General features: G+C 43.2%; 1 protein-coding gene across 3 annotated transcripts in view; it reads right to left on the reverse strand.

Annotated features, from left to right (window-relative positions):
* Window positions 1–25093, reverse strand: part of CTXN3 (cortexin 3) — a 126744-nt gene that overhangs the window by 59426 nt on the left and 42225 nt on the right. The window contains exon 1 of one of the 3 annotated variants that reach the window (XM_075341866.1): window positions 17675–18340. The exons of the other annotated variants lie outside the window; for them this stretch is intronic. Within the exon in view, the coding sequence (XP_075197981.1) occupies window positions 17675–17705 (31 nt within the window). The 5' untranslated portion in view covers window positions 17706–18340. Of the gene's footprint in view, window positions 1–17674; window positions 18341–25093 lie in introns of those variants that run through there. 3 annotated transcript variants of the gene reach the window in all.

Consider the following 25093-nt stretch of genomic DNA (forward strand, 5'->3'; position numbering starts at 1 on the left):
GTCTCCCTTTTTTTCCAAAAATTGGGCCACACAGACACCCACCCCATCAGTGGCAGCACTTGGGCCCTAGTTGCAAACAGGATGTTTTGATTTGCATCAAGCACATTCAAAAATACGCCATTCTTATCCGTCCCCAGGATGACACCGGGGTAGGTAGCAAAGTCTTTGCTGATCCCAGCTCTGTTCATCTTGGCTTCTTTTAAAAACACATCAAGCAAGGGTTACTCCAAGCGGAGTCTCCCTTTTTTTCCAAAAATTGGGCCACACAGACACCCACCCCATCAGTGGCAGCACTTGGGCCCTAGTTGCAAACAGGATGTTTTGATTTGCATCAAGCACATTCAAAAATACGCCATTCTTATCCGTCCCCAGGATGACACCGGGGTAGGTAGCAAAGTCTTTCCTGATCCCAGCTCTGTTCATCTTGGCTTCTTTTAAAAACACATCAAGCAAGGGTTACTCCAAGCGGAGTCTCCCTTTTTTTCCAAAAATTGGGCCACACAGACACCCACCCCATCAGTGGCAGCACTTGGGCCCTAGTTGCAAACAGGATGTTTTGATTTGCATCAAGCACATTCAAAAATACGCCATTCTTATCCGTCCCCAGGATGACACCGGGGTAGGTAGCAAAGTCTTTGCTGATCCCAGCTCTGTTCATCTTGGCTTCTTTTAAAAACACATCAAGCAAGGGTTACTCCAAGCGGAGTCTCCCTTTTTTTCCAAAAATTGGGCCACACAGACACCCACCCCATCAGTGGCAGCACTTGGGCCCTAGTTGCAAACAGGATGTTTTGATTTGCATCAAGCACATTCAAAAATACGCCATTCTTATCCGTCCCCAGGATGACACCGGGGTAGGTAGCAAAGTCTTTGCTGATCCCAGCTCTGTTCATCTTGGCTTCTTTTAAAAACACATCAAGCAAGGGTTACTCCAAGCGGAGTCTCCCTTTTTTTCCAAAAATTGGGCCACACAGACACCCACCCCATCAGTGGCAGCACTTGGGCCCTAGTTGCAAACAGGATGTTTTGATTTGCATCAAGCACATTCCAAATCCACAAGCATTTACTCTCCCCAGGATGACACAGGGGTAGTAAATTCCTTCTGGATCCATGACTTGTTCATTTTGATGAACGTCAGTCTGTCCACATTGTCACTGGACAGACGCGTGCGCTTATCTGTCAGCACACACCCAGCAGCACTGAATACACGTTCAGAGACAACGCTGGCAGCTGGACACGACAAAATCTCCAAGGCGTAACTGGAGAGCTCTGGCCATTTTTCTATGTTTGAAGCCCAAAAGGAGCAAGGCTCCAGTTGCACAGTCATGGCATCGATGTTCATTTGGAGATACTCCTGTATCATCCTCTCCAGCCGTTGAGTATGTGTCAGACTTGTTGTCTCTGGTGGCCTTGCAAAAGAGGGTCTAAAAAAATTATGAAAAGATTCCATAAAATTGCTGTTACCGGCACCAGATACGGTCCTACTGGTACGGGTAGACTGGTGAAGATGACGAGACCGTCCCATGTTTGTCAAGTTACAACTGGGAGATTCCCTCCCTGCACCTGCACGGTTGTTTGGTGGAAAAGCCGAGCTAAGATCGAGTAACAGCTTCTGCTGATACTCCTGCATACGTGCGTCCCTTTCTATGGCTGGAATTATGTCACAAAATTTGGACTTGTACCGGGGATCTAATAGTGTGGCAATCCAGTAGTCATCATCACTTCTAATTTTGACAATACGACTGTCATGTTGGAGGTAGTGCAACAAAAAGGCACTCATGTGTCTTGCGCAGCCATGCGGACCAAGTCCACGCTGTGTTTGTGGCATAGAGGTGCTACCCGTTCTTTCTTCCTCTGACATCTCCACCCAACCTCTTTCAACTGAAATTTGACCAAGGTCTCCCTCATCCGCTGAGTCTTCCATGTCCATGGACAGTTCGTCCTCCATTTCTTCATGTTCTCCTGCACCTTGCTCAACATTTCGCCTGCTACTATGCGCCCTTGTCGATCCCTGTTCCCCATGGTCCCATGCCTGCTGCGTTGGTGATGATGAACGTCTGGACCTTGGTGATGTTGTTGTCCCTTGCACATATGAATCCTCCTGTAGTTCCTCCCCTTCATGTTGTCCCACCCCCTGACTCCGAATAGTGTTTAGCGTGTGCTCCAGCATGTAAATGACTGGAATCGTCATGCTGATAATGGCATTGTCAGAGCTAAACATATTCGTCGCCATGTCGAAACTGTGCAGAAGGGTGCATAGGTCCTTGATCTGAGACCACTCCATCAGGGTGATCTGCCCCACCTCTGCATCTCGTTGGCCCAGGCTATACGTCATGACGTATTGCACCAGGGCTCTGCGGTGCTGCCACAGTCGCTGTAACATGTGGAGAGTTGAATTCCAGCGTGTCGCCACATCGCATTTCAGGCGATGAACCGGCAGGCCGAAAGACTTCTGTAGCGATGCAAGTCGCTCAGCTGCGGCGCTTGAACGCCGGAAGTGAGCAGACAGTTTTCGTGCCCTGTTCAGAAGGCCATCTAGGCCGGGATAGTGTGTTAAAAATTGCTGCACGACAAGGTTCAACACGTGAGCCATACAAGGTACGTGTGTCACCTTGCCCAGGCGAAGGGCCGCACCCAGGTTTGCAGCATTGTCGCACACGGCCTTACCAGGCTGCAGGTTGAGTGGAGACAACCATTTATTAAACTCGGACCGCAGAGCTGACCACAACTCCTCAGCTGTGTGACTCTTATTACCAAGACATGTCAAGCTAAAGACCGCCTGATGCCGTTGCGCTCGGGCAGCCAGCATAGTAATGAGGCGTGCGTGATTCCTTCTGCGCAGTGAGAACGCTGGTGGCCTGACCAGGCAGGCTTGGGGCGGAGGTGGAGGACCCAGATGAGGTGGAGGATGCAGAAGCTGTGGCGGAACTTGGACAGACAGAGGATTGACACACAAGTCGTGGGGACGGCAAGACTTGTGCAGCAGACCCTTCACCATCTATCACCATAGTTACCCAGTGCCCAGTCAGCGACATGTAACGTCCCTGTCCATGCTTACTGGTCCAAGTATCGGTGGTGAAATGCACCCGTTCACACACAGAGTTTCTCAAGGAAGCGGTGATGTTGTGTGCGACATGCTGGTGTAGCGCGGGCACACCTTTCTTAGAGAAGTAGTGGCGACTAGGCATCTGGTACTGGGGCACAGCGACAGACATAAGGTCTCTAAAATCCTGTGTGTCCACTAGGCGGAAAGGCAGCATTTCGGTAGCCAACAGCTTACAGAGGGATAGAGTCAACCTCTTAGCTTTGTCATGGGTCGGAGGAAGTGGCCTTTTATTTGACCACATCTGAGGGACAGAGATCTGGCTGCTGTGTGTAGACGGTGTTGAGTAGGGTGTCCCTGGAAAAATGCAGGTTTGTGAGGAAAGTGCAGGCGGAGACATGATGTTGCCTTCATCCAACGTTGGTGCTATCGATGTCTGAGAGAGCTGTACACACTCACTTGTTTCCCCTTCCAAACCAACTGACGACCTTACAAGCAAACTGCCTGTTGCGGTTACAGTGGTGGAAGTTTTGCGTGGAAAAACAGGTGTGACAGCTGTCCCCACAGTCCTAGAAGATGAAGAGCGCGCGGATGCACTGGAAGGGGCGGGCGGTGGATGGTTCGCTCCGCTAGCCGGCATTGCAGCACGGTGAGCTTCCCACCGGGACTTATGATATTTATTCATGTGACGATTCATGGAAGAAGTTGTCAAACTGCTGAGGTTTTGACCTCTACTAACAGAATCATGACAAATGTTACATATCACATGAGTTGGGCGATCTTTTCGATGTGAAAAAAGGCCCAGGCTAGGCAAGGCTTAGAGGCCATGCGACCTGTTGATCCACCCCGAATAATGCTCATAGGCAGAGTGGTGGCTGAGGATGCAGTTGTAGACGTGCTACCAGTGCTCCGACTCTGTCCAGGAAGGCGCAAGGTAACTTCGTCGTCGGTTGCATCCTCCTCCACCGCCTCTGTTGACCTCCTCGAGTGCCTGACTGGGGGTTGACAGTAGGTGGGATCTAGAACGTCATCATCAATTGTTGTGTTCGCACTCCCCTCCCCCTCAGACCGAGCCTCTTCTTGCCCTGACCGAATATTTAAGTTGTCATCCCAATCGGGTATCTGCGTCTCATCTTCATCAGTATGTTCCTCATTGTCTATAACCACAGGTGTTACAGTTTGTGACAAAGGGTCAACATTATGCTCAGAAACTTGGTCCTCACGGCCTGAATCTGAGTCACAAAGGTTCTGGGCATCACTGCAGACCATTTCCTGTTCTGTACTCACTGTAGCTTGGGAGCAGACCTCTGATTCCCAGGCTATAGTGTGACTGAACAGCTCTGCAGACTCAGCCATCTCAGTTCCACCATACTGTGCAGGGCTGATGGAGACTTCAGAGCTGGGAGAAATCAAGTGTGATTGGGATGACAACTCAGAGGAATGGTGTTTTTTGGATGCGGTACTTGAAGTGGCTGAGAGGGCACTTGTTGGACCACTTGAGATCCATTCAAGCATTTTCCTTTTTTGCCCATCATCTACCTTTGTTCCTCTTGTTCGTGTCCGTAAAAAAGGGAGCACATCGGATTGTCCACAATAAGTAGTAGACATCTTACTTTTGCTAGTAGATGGTCTATCTTCAGCAGATGATAATGGAGCTTTGGCACCTTCCCCACTGACAAAACCTTTTTTGCCTTTTCCACCACGCCTCTTCCCCTTTCCACCAGCATCTGTCATTTTGCCACTCATGTTGATTGCGACAAGATTGTGGACTGAAAATGTGGTAGTAAAAATTGAGAGGTGGTGAAGATTGCAGTGGTGGTCTAGCTTTATTAACAGCAGAATAATAAAGAATAAATATCCCTGACAATGTAACTTAGTTATAATTCGTTGGAGTGTGCAACGCAGGCAGACGTGCTGCAAATGTCTTGGCACTAGTGGGACTATAGCAAAGTCCAATAGCCACGTATAGGATGCCACTAGGTACACTGAGTGTGTGCTAGTATAATGGCTTAGTTATAATTAGTTGGAGTGTGCAACGCAGGCAGACGTGCTGCAAATGTCTTGGCACTAGTGGGACTATAGCAAAGTCCAATAGCCACGTATAGGATGCCACTAGGTACACTGAGTGTGTGCTAGTATAATGGCTTAGTTATAATTAGTTGGAGTGTGCAACGCAGGCAGACGTGCTGCAAATGTCTTGGCACTAGTGGGACTATAGCAAAGTCCAATATCCACGTATAGGATGCCACTAGGTTCACTGAGTGTGTGCTAGTATAATGGCTTAGTTATAATTAGTTGGAGTGTGCAACGCAGGCAGATGCGCTCTGCAAATGTCTTGGCACTAGTAGGACTATAGCAAAGTCCAATAGCCACGTATAGGATGCCACTAGGTACACTGAGTGTGTGCTAGTATAATGGCTTAGTTATAATTAATTGGAGTGTGCAACGCAGGCAGACGTGCTGCAAATGTCTTGGCACTAGTGGGACTATAGCAAAGTCCAATAGCCACGTATAGGATGCCACTAGGTACACTGAGTGTGTGCTAGTATAATGGCTTAGTTATAATTAGTTGGAGTGTGCAACGCAGGCAGACGTGCTGCAAATGTCTTGGCACTAGTGGGACTATAGCAAAGTCCAATAGCCACGTATAGGATGCCACTAGGTACACTGAGTGTGTGCTAGTATAATGGCTTAGTTATAATTAGTTGGAGTGTGCAACGCAGGCAGACGTGCTGCAAATGTCTTGGCACTAGTGGGACTATAGCAAAGTCCAATAGCCACGTATAGGATGCCACTAGGTACACTGAGTGTGTGCTAGTATAATGGCTTAGTTATAATTAGTTGGAGTGTGCAACGCAGGCAGACGTGCTGCAAATGTCTTGGCACTAGTGGGACTATAGCAAAGTCCAATAGCCACGTATAGGATGCCACTAGGTACACTGAGTGGTGTGCTAGTATAATGGCTTAGTTATAATTAGTTGGAGTGTGCAACGCAGGCAGACGTGCTGCAAATGTCTTGGCACTAGTGGGACTATAGCAAAGTCCAATAGCCACGTATAGGATGCCACTAGGTACACTGAGTGTGTGCTAGTATAATGGCTTAGTTATAATTAGTTGGAGTGTGCAACGCAGGCAGACGTGCTGCAAATGTCTTGGCACTAGTGGGACTATAGCAAAGTCCAATAGCCACGTATAGGATGCCACTAGGTACACTGAGTGTGTGCTAGTATAATGGCTTAGTTATAATTAGTTGGAGTGTGCAACGCAGGCAGACGTGCTGCAAATGTCTTGGCACTAGTGGGACTATAGCAAAGTCCAATAGCCACGTATAGGATGCCACTAGGTACACTGAGTGTGTGCTAGTATAATGGCTTAGTTATAATTAGTTGGAGTGTGCAACGCAGGCAGACGTGCTGCAAATGTCTTGGCACTAGTGGGACTATAGCAAAGTCCAATAGCCACGTATAGGATGCCACTAGGTACACTGAGTGTGTGCTAGTATAATGGCTTAGTTATAATTAGTTGGAGTGTGCAACGCAGGCAGACGTGCTGCAAATGTCTTGGCACTAGTGGGACTATAGCAAAGTCCAATAGCCACGTATAGGATGCCACTAGGTACACTGAGTGTGTGCTAGTATAATGGCTTAGTTATAATTAGTTGGAGTGTGCAACGCAGGCAGACGTGCTGCAAATGTCTTGGCACTAGTGGGACTATAGCAAAGTCCAATAGCCACGTATAGGATGCCACTAGGTGCACTGAGTGTGTGCTAGTATAATGGCTTAGTTATAATTAGTTGGAGTGTGCAACGCAGGCAGACGTGCTGCAAATGTCTTGGCACTAGTGGGACTATAGCAAAGTCCAATAGCCACGTATAGGATGCCACTAGGTACACTGAGTGTGTGCTAGTATAATGGCTTAGTTATAATTAGTTGGAGTGTGCAACGCAGGCAGACGTGCTGCAAATGTCTTGGCACTAGTGGGACTATAGCAAAGTCCAATAGCCACGTATAGGATGCCACTAGGTACACTGAGTGTGTGCTAGTATAATGGCTTAGTTATAATTAGTTGGAGTGTGCAACGCAGGCAGACGTGCTGCAAATGTCTTGGCACTAGTGGGACTATAGCAAAGTCCAATATCCACGTATAGGATGCCACTAGGTTCACTGAGTGTGTGCTAGTATAATGGCTTAGTTATAATTAGTTGGAGTGTGCAACGCAGGCAGATGCGCTCTGCAAATGTCTTGGCACTAGTAGGACTATAGCAAAGTCCAATAGCCACGTATAGGATGCCACTAGGTACACTGAGTGTGTGCTAGTATAATGGCTTAGTTATAATTAGTTGGAGTGTGCAACGCAGGCAGACGTGCTGCAAATGTCTTGGCACTAGTGGGACTATAGCAAAGTCCAATAGCCACGTATAGGATGCCACTAGGTACACTGAGTGTGTGCTAGTATAATGGCTTAGTTATAATTAGTTGGAGTGTGCAACGCAGGCAGACGTGCTGCAAATGTCTTGGCACTAGTGGGACTATAGCAAAGTCCAATAGCCACGTATAGGATGCCACTAGGTACACTGAGTGTGTGCTAGTATAATGGCTTAGTTATAATTAGTTGGAGTGTGCAACGCAGGCAGACGTGCTGCAAATGTCTTGGCACTAGTGGGACTATAGCAAAGTCCAATAGCCACGTATAGGATGCCACTAGGTACACTGAGTGTGTGCTAGTATAATGGCTTAGTTATAATTAGTTGGAGTGTGCAACGCAGGCAGACGTGCTGCAAATGTCTTGGCACTAGTGGGACTATAGCAAAGTCCAATAGCCACGTATAGGATGCCACTAGGTACACTGAGTGTGTGCTAGTATAATGGCTTAGTTATAATTAGTTGGAGTGTGCAACGCAGGCAGACGTGCTGCAAATGTCTTGGCACTAGTGGGACTATAGCAAAGTCCAATAGCCACGTATAGGATGCCACTAGGTACACTGAGTGTGTGCTAGTATAATGGCTTAGTTATAATTAGTTGGAGTGTGCAACGCAGGCAGACGTGCTGCAAATGTCTTGGCACTAGTGGGACTATAGCAAAGTCCAATAGCCACGTATAGGATGCCACTAGGTACACTGAGTGTGTGCTAGTATAATGGCTTAGTTATAATTAGTTGGAGTGTGCAACGCAGGCAGACGTGCTGCAAATGTCTTGGCACTAGTGGGACTATAGCAAAGTCCAATAGCCACGTATAGGATGCCACTAGGTACACTGAGTGTGTGCTAGTATAATGGCTTAGTTATAATTAGTTGGAGTGTGCAACGCAGGCAGACGTGCTGCAAATGTCTTGGCACTAGTGGGACTATAGCAAAGTCCAATATCCACGTATAGGATGCCACTAGGTTCACTGAGTGTGTGCTAGTATAATGGCTTAGTTATAATTAGTTGGAGTGTGCAAACGCAGGCAGATGCGCTCTGCAAATGTCTTGGCACTAGTAGGACTATAGCAAAGTCCAATAGCCACGTATAGGATGCCACTAGGTACACTGAGTGTGTGCTAGTATAATGGCTTAGTTATAATTAGTTGGAGTGTGCAACGCAGGCAGACGTGCTGCAAATGTCTTGGCACTAGTGGGACTATAGCAAAGTCCAATAGCCACGTATAGGATGCCACTAGGTACACTGAGTGTGTGCTAGTATAATGGCTTAGTTATAATTAGTTGGAGTGTGCAACGCAGGCAGACGTGCTGCAAATGTCTTGGCACTAGTGGGACTATAGCAAAGTCCAATAGCCACGTATAGGATGCCACTAGGTACACTGAGTGTGTGCTAGTATAATGGCTTAGTTATAATTAGTTGGAGTGTGCAACGCAGGCAGACGTGCTGCAAATGTCTTGGCACTAGTGGGACTATAGCAAAGTCCAATAGCCACGTATAGGATGCCACTAGGTACACTGAGTGTGTGCTAGTATAATGGCTTAGTTATAATTAGTTGGAGTGTGCAACGCAGGCACACGTGCTGCAAATGTCTTGGCACTAGTGGGACTATAGCAAAGTCCAATAGCCACGTATAGGATGCCACTAGGTACACTGAGTGTGTGCTAGTATAATGGCTTAGTTATAATTAGTTGGAGTGTGCAACGCAGGCAGACGTGCTGCAAATGTCTTGGCACTAGTGGGACTATAGCAAAGTCCAATAGCCACGTATAGGATGCCACTAGGTACACTGAGTGTGTGCTAGTATAATGGCTTAGTTATAATTAGTTGGAGTCTGCAACGCAGGCAGACGTGCTGCAAATGTCTTGGCACTAGTGGGACTATAGCAAAGTCCAATAGCCACGTATAGGATGCCACTAGGTACACTGAGTGTGTGCTAGTATAATGGCTTAGTTATAATTAGTTGGAGTGTGCAACGCAGGCAGACGTGCTGCAAATGTCTTGGCACTAGTGGGACTATAGCAAAGTCCAATAGCCACGTATAGGATGCCACTAGGTACACTGAGTGTGTGCTAGTATAATGGCTTAGTTATAATTAGTTGGAGTGTGCAACGCAGGCAGACGTGCTGCAAATGTCTTGGCACTAGTGGGACTATAGCAAAGTCCAATATCCACGTATAGGATGCCACTAGGTTCACTGAGTGTGTGCTAGTATAATGGCTTAGTTATAATTAGTTGGAGTGTGCAACGCAGGCAGATGCGCTTTGCAAATGTCTTGGCACTAGTAGGACTATAGCAAAGTCCAATAGCCACGTATAGGATGCCACTAGGTACACTGAGTGTGTGCTAGTATAATGGCTTAGTTATAATTAGTTGGAGTGTGCAACGCAGGCAGACGTGCTGCAAATGTCTTGGCACTAGTGGGACTATAGCAAAGTCCAATAGGCACGTATAGGATGCCACTAGGTACACTGAGTGTGTGCTAGTATAATGGCTTAGTTATAATTAGTTGGAGTGTGCAACGCAGGCAGACGTGCTGCAAATGTCTTGGCACTAGTGGGACTATAGCAAAGTCCAATAGCCACGTATAGGATGCCACTAGGTACACTGAGTGTGTGCTAGTATAATGGCTTAGTTATAATTAGTTGGAGTGTGCAACGCAGGCAGACGTGCTGCAAATGTCTTGGCACTAGTGGGACTATAGCAAAATCCAATAGCCACGTATAGGATGCCACTAGGTACACTGAGTGTGTGCTAGTATAATGGCTTAGTTATAATTAGTTGGAGTGTGCAACGCAGGCAGACGTGCTGCAAATGTCTTGGCACTAGTGGGACTATAGCAAAGTCCAATAGCCACGTATAGGATGCCACTAGGTACACTGAGTGTGTGCTAGTATAATGGCTTAGTTATAATTAGTTGGAGTGTGCAACGCAGGCAGACGTGCTGCAAATGTCTTGGCACTAGTGGGACTATAGCAAAGTCCAATAGCCACGTATAGGATGCCACTAGGTACACTGAGTGTGTGCTAGTATAATGGCTTAGTTATAATTAGTTGGAGTGTGCAACGCAGGCAGACGTGCTGCAAATGTCTTGGCACTAGTGGGACTATAGCAAAGTCCAATAGCCACGTATAGGATGCCACTAGGTACACTGAGTGTGTGCTAGTATAATGGCTTAGTTATAATTAGTTGGAGTGTGCAACGCAGGCAGACGTGCTGCAAATGTCTTGGCACTAGTGGGACTATAGCAAAGTCCAATAGCCACGTATAGGATGCCACTAGGTACACTGAGTGTGTGCTAGTATAATGGCTTAGTTATAATTAGTTGGAGTGTGCAACGCAGGCAGACGTGCTGCAAATGTCTTGGCACTAGTGGGACTATAGCAAAGTCCAATATCCACGTATAGGATGCCACTAGGTTCACTGAGTGTGTGCTAGTATAATGGCTTAGTTATAATTAGTTGGAGTGTGCAACGCAGGCAGATGCGCTTTGCAAATGTCTTGGCACTAGTAGGACTATAGCAAAGTCCAATAGCCACGTATAGGATGCCACTAGGTACACTGAGTGTGTGCTAGTATAATGGCTTAGTCATAATTAGTTGGAGTGTGCAACGCAGGCAGACGTGCTGCAAATGTCTTGGCACTAGTGGGACTATAGCAAAGTCCAATAGCCACGTATAGGATGCCACTAGGTACACTGAGTGTGTGCTAGTATAATGGCTTAGTTATAATTAGTTGGAGTGTGCAACGCAGGCAGACGTGCTGCAAATGTCTTGGCACTAGTGGGACTATAGCAAAGTCCAATAGCCACGTATAGGATGCCACTAGGTACACTGAGTGTGTGCTAGTATAATGGCTTAGTTATAATTAGTTGGAGTGTGCAACGCAGGCAGACGTGCTGCAAATGTCTTGGCACTAGTGGGACTATAGCAAAGTCCAATAGCCACGTATAGGATGCCACTAGGTACACTGAGTGTGTGCTAGTATAATGGCTTAGTTATAATTAGTTGGAGTGTGCAACGCAGGCAGACGTGCTGCAAATGTCTTGGCACTAGTGGGACTATAGCCAAGTCCAATAGCCACGTATAGGATGCCACTAGGTACACTGAGTGTGTGCTAGTATAATGGCTTAGTTATAATTAGTTGGAGTGTGCAACGCAGGCAGACGTGCTGCAAATGTCTTGGCACTAGTGGGACTATAGCAAAGTCCAATAGCCACGTATAGGATGCCACTAGGTACACTGAGTGTGTGCTAGTATAATGGCTTAGTTATAATTAGTTGGAGTGTGCAACGCAGGCAGACGTGCTGCAAATGTCTTGGCACTAGTGGGACTATAGCAAAGTCCAATAGCCACGTATAGGATGCCACTAGGTACACTGAGTGTGTGCTAGTATAATGGCTTAGTTATAATTAATTGGAGTGTGCAACGCAGGCAGACGTGCTGCAAATGTCTTGGCACTAGTGGGACTATAGCAAAGTCCAATAGCCACGTATAGGATGCCACTAGGTACACTGAGTGTGTGCTAGTATAATGGCTTAGTTATAATTAGTTGGAGTGTGCAACGCAGGCAGACGTGCTGCAAATGTCTTGGCACTAGTGGGACTATAGCAAAGTCCAATAGCCACGTATAGGATGCCACTAGGTTCACTGAGTGTGTGCTAGTATAATGGCTTAGTTATAATTAGTTGGAGTGTGCAACGCAGGCAGATGCGCTCTGCAAATGTCTTGGCACTAGTGGGACTATAGCAAAGTCCAATAGCCACGTATAGGATGCCACTAGGTACACTGAGTGTTTGCTAGTAAAATTGCTTAGTTTAAAAAAGTTGTAGTGTGCAATGCAGGCAGACGTGCTCTGCAAATGTCTTTGCACTAGTGGGACTATAGCAAAGTCCAATAGCCACGTATAGGATGCCACTAGGTACACTGAGTGTTTGCTAGTAAAATTGCTTAGTTTAAAAAACTTGGAGTGTGCAATGCAGGCAGATGTGCTCTGCTAATGTCTTTGCACTAGTGGGACTATAGCAAAGTCCAATAGCCACGTATAGGATGCCACTAGGTACACTGAGTGTGTGCTAGTATAATGGCTTAGTTATAATTCGTTGGAGTGTGCAACGCAGGCAGATGCGCTCTGCAAATGTCTTGGCACTAGTGGGACTATAGCAAAGTCCAATAGCCACGTATAGGATGCCACTAGGTACACTGAATGTTTGCTAGTATAATGGCTTACTTAGAATGAGTTGGAGTGTGCAGAGGACAAGAGGGTACAGTGGCAGGATTGTGGTGCTCTGGGTAGAGGAATGGAAGCCTGCCTTTCTATTCCCTCCTAATGGTGAAATGCAGGGAGGAAATCCCTGACCTGGGCTACACAGACGCTGTTGCTGTTTGCAGGACCTGTCACTTATGGCTCTCTGACCCTGCCGCTTTGAGCCCTTAAAAGGACTGCTAGAATGTGCTCTCCCTAAGCTGTCTAACGCTGTGTATGCAGCGCATACAGCTGTATCGGCTATAGGACTCAGGAGGACGGAGCTGCGACACTGATGTCTGACACCAAAGACGCAGAAGGCAGATAATGGCGTTCGTGAAGAAAATGTCCGGTTTTATAATGCAGGGACATGTGACATGCAGATCCTATCACACATGCCGTTGCTTCTCTGGCTCAAAGTCCACTTAGGTGTGTGTGTGTCTGTGATTGGCTGACATGCTGGCCCGCCCCACAAGACGCGCGTGCTTAGGGAAGGAAGACAAGAAAAAAAAAAAAAATGGCGATCGCCATTATAGAAACAGCAGTGATCTGAAGGCGCTGTTCACGCACACTATACACTGAAATGTGATAATAGTTTGATTCACAGAGTGACTTACACTATTACAGCAGAAACCAAGCTAGGATTTAGCTGTTTTTTGGCTGCTAGAACCGTTCTCGAACGTTTCTAGAACTATCGAGCTTTTGCAAAAAGCTCGAGTTCTAGTTCGATCTAGAACATGCCCCAAAATCACTCGAGCCGCAAACTGGAGAACCACGAACCACGAACCGCGCTCAACTCTACTCCTGACCTAGACTCAAAAGACACTCAATAGCGAGTCCATGTATTGCGGGCCATACCCGGACCATTTTTCACATACATGTATGAGGCCTTAAAAAATAAATCAACTGCACTGCTACTTTAAATTAAATGATAGTGACCCTTCAATGACAATCATGTCGTCAGCTGGAGTATTGCTGAATTAGAAATATAAAGATTGAAATAAAATATAACTTTTCCAAACTTATAAACAGAATTATATGAATTAACTAATCTAACATGCAGACTAAAACTTATTATATGTGCAGTTATATATTTAGATCTATATCTAATATCTAGTTTCAAATTCAGACACACATGTAGTGTCCACTTTAATATGCAGACCATAGCAGCAAACTTAATATGCAGACCACATCAAATAACTTTATGAAAATTCAGACCACATCTGGTGTTCTGTAAAAATATGAAGTACTCATATAGGAGGGTCACATAGGAGATCAGAGGAATATCTACAGTCATGGCCGAAAGTGTTGGCACCCTTGAAATTCTTCCAGAAAATGAAGCACTTCTCCTAGACAATTATTGCAATTACATGTTTTGCTATACACAGGCTTATTTCCTTTGTGAGTTTTGAAACAACACAAAACAAATTGAGGAAAAAAAGGTAAATTGAACATAATTTCACAAAAAATTCCAAAAATGGGCCAGACACAATTGTTGGCATCCTCTACTTAATAGTTGGCTGCACACCCTTTGGAATTAATAACTGCAATCAATTACTTCCTATAACTATCAACAATATCTTAACTGGAATTTTGCAAACTGTTCCAGGTCTCTCATATTTGACGGGCGCCTTCTCCCAACAGCAATTTTAAAATCTTCTCACAGGTGTTAAATGAAACTCATTGCTACCACTTCAAAATGCTCCAGCACTTTGTTTCCATCTATTTCTGGGGGGATTTTAGAAGTATGTTTTGGGTCATTGGCCTGCTGGAAGACCCCTGACCTAGGACCCAGCTTTCTGATACTGGGCACTACATTATGACCCAAAATCTTTTGGTAATCTTCAGATTTCATGATGCCTTTATTACAGTCATGGCACGCAGTGCTAGAGGTAGCAAAACAACCCCAAAACATCTTCGAAGCTCCCCCATGTTTAACTGTATGTACTGTGTTCTTTTCCTTGTAGGCCTCATTCCATTTTTGGTAAACATAATGTGCTTTAACAATAAGCTCTATCTTGGTCTCATCTGTACACAAGATGCTTTCAGAGAAGGATTTTAGCTTACTCACAAAGATTTAAACAAACTGCAGTCTAGCTTTTTAATGTCTCTTTGTCAGCAGTGGGGTCCTCCTGGGTCTCCTGCCATAGCATTTCATTTCATTCAAATGTTGATTGATAGTTTGCTCTGACACTGATACACCCTGAGCCTGCAGGACTGTTTGCATTTCTTTGTAACTTGATTGGGCTATCCTGCGTTGCAACCTTTCATCAGTTTTTCTCTGCCATCTACTTCCATGGAGATTAGCTACAGTGCCATGGGTTGTAAACTTTTTGATGATGTAGCGTACCACAGACAATGGAACATTAAGATCTTTTTGTAGATTGAGATTTTTTATACTTTTTAACAATTTTGATTCTCTAGTCCTCACACTGTTCTCTCCTCCTCTTTCTGTTCTCCATTCTTAGTGTGGCACACACAGACACACAATGCAAAGATTGAGTCAACTTCTCTCCTTTTTATCTGATTTCAGGTGTGATTTTAATATTGCCCATATTTTTACTTGCCACAGGTGACTTTGAAAGAGCCTCAGATACTTGAATCAAAGATGTTTTCCGACAATTTTTGAAAAGTGTGAGAAATTTTGTCTGGCCCATTTTTGAGAGTTTGTATGAAATTATGTCCAGTTTGCCTTTTTTTCTCTGATTTTTTTTTGGGTTTGTTCGAATACACGCAAAGGAAATAAACATGTGTATAACAAAACATGTGTAACTGTAATCATTTCCTGGGAGAACTACTTCCTTTTCTGGAACAACACAAGGGTGCCAACACTGGAACAACAAAAGGGTGCCAACACTTTTGCCCATGTCTGTAAGTATAAATTAAGAGGCCAGTTAAATATTTGAACATACATCTCTTGCCAAACTTCAAGAATATGTAAATTTGACAGCAAATATGATCCACTGTGTTACATTTATTAATGAATCTGCTAGTTATGCTCAAAGATTACCAGCATGATAAAAACAGATATTGCAGAAAAGCAACAAGAAATATATTCAGATTGCACATCACATTAACTTAGAAACCTCTGTACTTGTACTCGACATGCCAGAATATGTTATGTGGATTTTAATCATTAATGTTAAAAAATGTATAGATTAAAGAATCTTAGAGCATTTGATCAGTTGATTAATTTTTGCTTGAAAACTGATATAACTTACATCTTTGATGTGCCAAAGACTTGTACAGCTATGATAGAGTTATCCCCCTATTCCTCATATAATATAGTCATTTCTACTTTATAAAGTACAAGGCTCAATTAACCTTTTCCTAAGAACCGTTATATATGTTTATCAGAAATCCACTCTTTAGGCAGTGGGTGCCTGCTGTGCTGTACAGACACCCTTTAGCAACTCCAGTCATGGCAGCAATTTAACCACTTAGATGTGTTTGTTGAAAGCAATTAAGAAATCTTTAAAAGAAAACTACAGCTCATATTGTAATATTGGTTGAAAAATATAAAGATAAGGCTCTTGGAAGGCAGGGAGAAGTAGAAAAAAAACTGCTGCCTGTGTCTGGAAGCTTTAAAACAAGCTTTTTGTCTATGTGCTAGTTGTATTTACAAGTACACGGCACAATACATTTAGTATATATGGTATGAGGGATATTTTTTCTGAAACACTTTAAAAAAATCTAAGAATGTAATACTTTACGTTTCAGATAATGAAAATATTGGGGAGATTTTTTTCTTTTATTTAGTGAGAAACGACCATAGGATGCATGCCCCTGCTGGTTGGTGAAGTTGAACGTCTATTTCTTCATATGACCAACATAACTACATATTCTAAATTTTATGCAATTCGCTAGGAGGTGTTGGACGCCATTCTTTTTCTAAGATAATTGCATGGATGGTTTATTTTTACAAGAATATTTTGCACCAAAATCAACATTAAAAAAATAAATTGGGCTAATTTTTTAAATTTAAGTTAGGTGTAAAAGTGTCTCAAAGCCATGATACATTTGATGACAATATTGGGGCAGTTTGGTTAGTAAATATCCCCCATTGTAAGATTTTATTGCATCGATACCAGAGTCAATCTTGTCAAAAAGAAATAAAACAACTAACAAATAAAAAAAGTAAGCAATGATAAATCACGTGGCAATAAGTGTGGTTATCTCTAGTGACACTCTTCATGAAGCCAAACCCTTTTGCTTTGCTAAAATGTAAAAATTGAATTTAACTTTCAATGTAGAAGAGATATGTATATCAATATAACTAATGAGTTAATAGCACTTTATTATGGACAATTCAACAGGAATATACAACGTGGAAGTAAACCATATAAGTATCGTAAATAAATATATATATATATATATATATATATATATATATATATATATATTTATATACATATATTTTACATATTTCCTAACTCACTTTTGCTACTTAGTATAAGATAACCAAAAGACACTATAGCTACGAGATATGAGAATGATAGCACTTATTTATGGGCAGACATGGCACCTTTTTGAAGTCAAAACATCAAAGGAAATATCATAGTGGATTTTAGCTGCATTATTTTCCAATGTACAGGCTCCATGCATTGATCAATGATATATTTTTAATGAACATTCACCACATATGCAAAATGATCAACAGGGAAAACAATGAACTCTATCCTGCAAGTAGTAATTCTACCCCAAAGCTTTGGTGTTCTGGGTCCTTCTAAGTGTGCCAGTAATATTATGTGCAATACATTTCGGTTATATATATTTGCATATATACAGAAAAAGAGAGATTTAGGGCATCGCATTGATTCCCATTCCCATATGTTGTCAGGATATATGAATATCTCATATCAATCACAATACATTGAGTCGTGCAAGACTAGCCAACTAATACATATAAAGTGGTAAGAATAAAATGTAAATCAGATGTTGTAATGCTTCCGAGTTCCCTGGTTTACCTTGCTCTAGACGATAGAAAACTTGGTCCATTCCCAGGCGTGTCAGTTATTTGTGAATATCTTCAAGTTTCATTTTTGCCATTTTCCACCCAGCCTAGTAAGAGCAGAATATAACCCGACATGTTGGCCGGTGTGTTGGTAAAGCAGGAAAATGGAAGAAACTTTTATGCAGACCGGCTCCTTAATGTTAGATGTCAGGAGCTGATGCTGCTACATGTTCTGAAAAGCAGCGGCTGATTTCCATTCTATCTCAGCAGCCCTTCGCTTCAATGTATTCCATAGATGAGAAACAGTTGTGCAGCCTGTCTGAAATCCTCTTCAGAAGGACATTGAAATTCACAGGCAGTACAGACTTCGCAGGGTATTCCCACACCATACACAGCCATGCGTTTCTAAAATGGACCTCTCCCACTTTATTGATTACTGTCAGCAATCAGCTTTTTCATTCTTTTTATTCCAATTAGCACTCGTATGCCGACGAGACTTCATGTTGATCCCCATTTGTGTCCTTCAGTCCTATCCGCGAACATATCATTGAAGCATATAAGGCGCGTCACTTTCTATGGCTTGTCTGTCCTACTCTAAAAATTAAATTGGAAAGAACTTAAGGATTGATTGTGCATGCAAAAGGATGCCACTCACAGTCTGCAGCCTCCGTCAGCACCACTGAACTGTATGACACATTCAGATTCCAATTACTTAGTGGTTGTTGCTCATCCACAGGTGTATAACTACAAGGATGCAGAGAATGCCATGTTTAATGGGCCCAACACCCTAGGGATAATAAAGCTTAGGCTGCTCCCTTTCATAGAATTATATTACATGCTGCAGAGTAAAACAGTAGGCAGTCCATTGAAGCCAACTGTATCACACTATAAAACAGGATTTAAGTGTCCTCTCACGCACTAAAAACAAGAATTTCCTACCTAATATATTTTACAGTGAACACTACACAGGCAACATTTTGTGCTGCTATTTTTACATTATTAAGTTATAGTTCATGACTATTTTGTATATTAACACAATGTAGTGTCTTAGGAGGATCTTTCCACAGATTTCACAATAGAAATAGCATCCATAATGAAAAAGATTCATTAGACCTGAATGTATATATATTTGTATCTAATGAACCTACAACTCCCAGTATGACTTTAAGGGTACCGTCACACTAAACGACGTACCAGTGATTCCGACCACGATACAACCTGGTCAGGATCGCTGGTACATTGCTACAGGGTCGCTAGTGAGCTGTCAAACAGTCAGATCTTCCCAACGACGCATCAACGATACAGCGGTCGCTGGGACTCTGTCACATAGCACGATTCAAATCTTGATTAGTAACATAGGCGTGCATCTACATTGCTTTTCCGCTCCCCCTCTGCTCCGATTGGTGGTTGTAACTGCTTTGTGACTGTGTGGCCTTGCCTTTAGAGAAGGCAACATAATAGCGCTTCCATCCTTCTCCATCCTTGTCCATCCTATAGTCCCGATGCAGAATGGACTGTATTACGATTTGCTGCTACACGCAGTCCGGGACAAGTGAATTCAGCCCTCTGAAATGAACTGAGATCTACAAGCCAGAACAGAGGATGGAAGCGGCCAATCCGAACGCAGTAGCGATCACCAATCGGAACAGAGAGGGCGCGGAAAACAACGAAGATGCACGCCTACGTGAGTCGCGAACGAGGTCGTTGGGTATGGTGTCAAACACACCGATGCGTGCTGCCCTGCGGGAGCCCGACATCCAAAAAATTAACCAGAACAGTGTGTAACTATCAGCGATTTCACAGCAGGGGCCAGGTCGCTGCTTAGTGTCACACACAGCGAGATCGCTGATGAGGTCAGTAGTACGTCACAAAACCTGTGACTCAGCTGCGATCTCGCTAGCGATCTTGCTATGTGAGAAGTACCCCTAACAATGGAAAGGAGACACCGGGAGTTGTTGCTTACAGTCATCATCAGACTACAGACCATGCAGGAACCACAGTACTGATGAGAATTAGTCAGCATACAAATAGTCATTTACATACAGGTACCTTATACACTGGAGATCAAAATTACAGAACACACAATTTCCTAAATGTTAAGGTCATTGTGTAGTCCTATGTGATTATATCCTAACATGAGTAAACTAGCAGTATTTTAAGCTTATTTCTTAAATTGAATTTATTTTAAAGCACATAATAAAAATTTAAATGAGATAAAGGAAAAAGAACACTGATCAAAATCAGAGAACACTTCCAGATACCTGCAAGATATTGGTGTTAATCTGGCACCTGGTTATCTGGCAAACCCTATTTAACTGGCTTCCTAATTCCAGTTTGCACTGACTTTGTAAAAATGGTGCACCGTTCCAAAGTGACTGAAACCCTCCGGCAGCAGGTTGTCCAGATGAAGGCCAAAGGGGTCACCCTATCAACCATAGCAAGAGAAGTTGGTCATTCCAAGTCTGTGATTTTGACAGTATTGCATCTTTACAACATCACAAACTTTTTCAAGTCCCCTAAGAAGGCTGGTCACCTTTGAAAGACAAATGTAAGAGATGATAGGATAATGCGGAGAATCTCCATGGGTTGCTTACCAGTTCAGCAATCAACAGGGTAAAGATCTGTCTCATCATACAGTGTCACGACGTTTAAGAACATTTGGACTGAAAGCCCATTCTGCAGTAACCAAACCTCGCATTAGCAGAAAGAATCAAAAGGCTAGACACTCACCTTTGGTGAGAAGCATGTTGTGTGGGCAGAAGAGAAGTAGTTCACAGATCATTTTAGTGATAAAAGCAAGTTATGGCCAAGAAACCCACAACAGTTAAAGAACTGTGGAAGAGGCTGAAAGAGTGGACCAAAATCACACCAGAGCAGTGAGAGTGACTAGTGATGTTCTGTGGCCACAGATGTGCTGAAGTAATTCAAAGCAAAGGCCTGTACACTTCCTCCTGATTGGTGACTGTTGTTACCCTCAGAAAATTTACTTATAATCTTTCTCTGTGCTACAGTCATTGCTGTTCTCTAATTATGATCATCATGTTTTGGGCAAAATAAAAATTTTATGTTGATAAACTTTGTGTCTTTTGTAACACACTGTTCTAGTGGCATGGCGTACCCCTTACACAAAAAAACCCTTCAAATGTTCATCAATGTGGATTATATTATTTCTGAAAAAAGCAAGTGATCATACATTTTTCTCTAATTTTTATCTCCAGTGTATATGATGTTTTCTCTGATTGGAGTTGTTCTCTTTCTTTTCTTCATCTTGTCCAGACGCCATGATAAATTTTCACATCCACATATCTTCTCTGCAGACTTCCACCTTCTTCAGTCTTCTTCAGCAAATCCCGGCACAATACTTTTAAAAATAGCGGTGTCAGTTAAATGCTCATGAATAAAAATATCTGCCCTACGCCGGGCACCTGAATAAATAATTGTCCCTTGCTGCGTTCCTTGCACAAAATATGATGTACACACTACTTGCTCTCCACACTGCCCTCTCCATTCTATACTGGGCCTCTCTTCACATTTTCCTCTCACACTGTGTCCTTCTATATGCCCAGTTCATAGGGGGACACATTGCATACTGTTACATCCTTGCTGTGGCCTCATACTGCCAGACCAAGCTGCCCCTTCTCCACACTGCCCTCTACACTACCCAGTCTCTATTCTGTGCCACCTCAAATTTTTCTCATCGCGTACTGTCTCTTCATTACCTCTGCACTCAACCCCACTCACTCTTCCTACAGTGTCCACCTACATTTGCACCCTTGCTTCCCATACTGTGTCCACACTAATCCTGCACTCTTGCTCCCCATACTGTGTCCTCAAATTCCCTCCTACTCACTCCCCATACTGTGTCAGCACTCATCCCCCCTTGCTCCCCATATGGTTGTGTCTGCACCCACCCCACTCACTCTCCATACTGTGTCCTAAAATTCCACCCCTTGCTCCCCATACTGTGTCCACACCCATCTGCACTCACTCCCTAAACTGAGTTCTCAAATTTCCACCCCTTACTCCCCATACTGTGTCTGTATACATTCCCCCACCTTCTCTCCCTATACTGAGTACTCACATTTCTTTGATAATTACAATAACTCTGCAGTGTCTTCAGCTCTATTGGAGCACTTACCACACCAAACGTTTTTCGTCGAGGAGTGACGTCAGCAGTGTGATCAAATGACTTGATCCTGATACTGACGTCACCCTGACTGGAAATGCTGGCAGTCCAGGCTTTAACTATACTCACGCTTGGAAGACGCAAGTACAATAGATCACTGGGAGGAGCTAGCACACTGCACTTTCTCTGAGCTGATTGTCATCTTGACAGCTGGTTCAGAGAATGGCTGACTCTCACTAAGGGGGGTGACAAAATGCAGCTGCCGAGGAGACACCCCAGACGGCAGCATCAGGGGGTCTGTCTGCACCCCTTGCTGCCTGCTGTTTGTGCCTGGGGAAAATGCCCCACCTGCCCGACCTACATATGCTGCTGGTTGCTTAGAGGTTTTGCAACCTAAGGATAAGTGCATACAATGTAATTTTCCTGCTGAGTTTTTGAAGCAGTTCACCCTCCTGGCAAATATAGGTGGTATTTTTTCTGAAATGTCTTCTTTGGCTTCTTTTTTGTTATTTTTATGGTGGTTCTTGAAGCCTGAATGGGTTATAAGAAGCTGAACATATGGATAACAAGTTGTTTTCACATTGCAGTGCATATGTTAATTTTTTTTCATTATTTCCTAATTCTTTTTCAGGCAAACATCATGCAGAATATAACTTAAAAAACAAGTTGTATACAGTCATATGAAAAAGTTTGGGCACCCCTATTAATGTTAACCTTTTTTCTTTATACCAATTTGGGGTTTTGCAACAGCTATTTCAGTTTCATATATCTAATAACTGATGGACTGAGTAATATTTCTGGATTGAAATGAGGTTTATTGTACTAACAGAAAATGTGCAATCCGCATTTAAACAAAATTTGACCGGTGTAAAAGTATGGGCACCTCAACATAAAAGTGACATAAATATTTTGAAGATCCTCCTTTTGCAAAAATAACAGCCTCTAGTCGCTTCCTGTAGCTTTTAATGAGTTCCTGGATCCTGGATGAAGGTATATTTGACAATTCCTGTTTACAAAACAATTTCAGTTCAGTTACGTTTGATGGTCGCCGAGCATGGACAGCACGCTTCAAATCATCCCACAGATTTTCAAGGATATTCAGGTCTGGGGACTGGGATGGCCATTCCAGAACATTGTAATTGTTCCTCTGCATGAATGCCTGAGTAGATTTGAAGCGGTGTTTTGGATCATTGTCTTGCTGAAATATCCCCTGCGTAACTTCAACTTCGTCACTGATTCTTGTACATTATTGTCAAGAATCTGCTGATACTGAGTTGAATCCATGCGACCCTCAACTTTAACAAGATTCCCGGTGCCGGCATTGGCCACACAGCCCCAAAGCATGATGGAACCACCACCAAATTTTACTGTGGGTAGAAAGTGCTTTTCTTGGAATACCGTGTTTTTTTGCCTCCATGCATAACGCCTTTTGGTATGACCAAACAACTCAATCTTTGTTTCATCAGTCCACAGGACCTTCTTCCAAAATGTAACTGGCTTGTTCAAATGTGCTTTCGCATACCTCAGGCGACTCTGTTTGTGGTGTGCTTGCAGAAACGGCTTCTTTCGCATCAGTCTCCCATACAGCTTCTGCGTGTGCAACGTGCGCTGTATTGTTGACCGATGCACATTGACACCATCTGCAGCAAGATGATGCTGCAGGTCTTTGGAGGTGGTCTGTGGATTGTCCTTGACTGTTCTCACCATTCTTCTTCTCTGCCTTTCTGATATTTTCTTGGCCTGCCACTTCTGGGCTTAACAAGAACTCTACCTGTGTTCTTCCATTTCCTTACTATGTTCCTCACAGTGGAAACTGACAGTTTAAATCTCTGAGACAACTTTTTGTATCCTTCCCCTGAACAACTACGTTGAATAATCTTTTTTTTCAGATCATTTGAGAGTTGTTTTGAGGAGCCCATGATGCCACTCTTCATAGGAGATTCAAATAGGAGAACAACTTGCAAGTGGCCACCTTAAATACCTTTTCTCATGATTGGATACACCTGCCTATGAAGTTCAAAGCTCAATGAGGTTACAAAGCCAATTTAGTGCTTTAGTAAGTCAGTAAAAAGTAGTTAGGAGTGTTCAAATCAAGAAATTGATAAGGGTGCCCATACTTTTGCACCGGTCAAATTTTGTTTAAATGCGGATTGCACATTTTCTGTTAGGACAATAAACCTCATTTCAATCCAGAAATATTACTCAGTCCATCAGTTATTAGATATATGAAACTGAAATAGCTGTTGCAAAAACCCAAATTGTTATAAAGAAAAAAGGTTAACATTAATAGGGGTTCCCAAACTTTATCATATGACTGTACATATACCCTGAGGGTATGTTCACATATTTTTCCGATGGTCAAAAATGTCATGTTTTTTTAAGCACAAGATGCTTCGGGGAATTTTTTTTCTCTGGAGTATAAACCTGAAGCATATTTGCTACCATTTTGGGGGTAATTTCCAGAGCCCATTTTTATGGAATTTTTTTCCTGCCATTTGTTTTTTTCCCATTATTACATTTTTATGGCTTTTTTGATGTTTTTTGATACCCATAAAGAAATGGAGAAAGCATTGACTTTTTTTTGCAGCAGAAATGCTGAACAAATGTGCAAAAGTGCCCGGCATCTTTCATATTTTTCTAGTGGACAATGCCTGAAGAATGTACATTGTATTTCTTTTAAACACTTCACATTTTTTGAATGCCTGAAAACATTAAAAGAAGAGCTCAAAAGCATGAACATATGAACAGCAGGTCATTTTTGCATAGAAACAAATACATTCGTTCTTTTGAGTTTTATTCTGTGCGGGTTTCTTTAGGCGTTTTCCATGCTAAATGGCAGAAAAAGACATATGTACATGCCCTCATTGCAGGAGACCCAGACACTCTAGAATTGTTTAATATCTTGACTGATGTGGCATTGTAGTCAGTATTATGACATGCCCTTGTAAAGTAGGGACCTTGCAGGACTATCACATTGATTGTCCACTTGATAATGGTGACAGTGAGGATTTAGCTCCAGGTTCTCTATAGAGGTGCATTAGAAATACTTGGTTATTAAAGTTCCGTCATTATTGGACAATGTGAAATCATCACCATTCACAATCTCAGATAAATTATGATAAATAAGACTTAGAACAAGAAAATTGGCGCCTGAGGTATTTAACTTATTTTAAGACAGTTTTTGTTGCTGATTCTAAATCTGCCTTTATTTTTTTTCATCAGCTCTCGTTAATGAGATGAGATATACCCCATGTATATGCATACGACAGATCGAACACTATTAGTTTTTCCTTTTTGGTTATTAAA

Source organism: Anomaloglossus baeobatrachus, chromosome 1 (genome assembly GCF_048569485.1).
Source record: "Anomaloglossus baeobatrachus isolate aAnoBae1 chromosome 1, aAnoBae1.hap1, whole genome shotgun sequence".
NCBI classification, from domain to species: Eukaryota; Metazoa; Chordata; class Amphibia; order Anura; family Aromobatidae; genus Anomaloglossus; species Anomaloglossus baeobatrachus.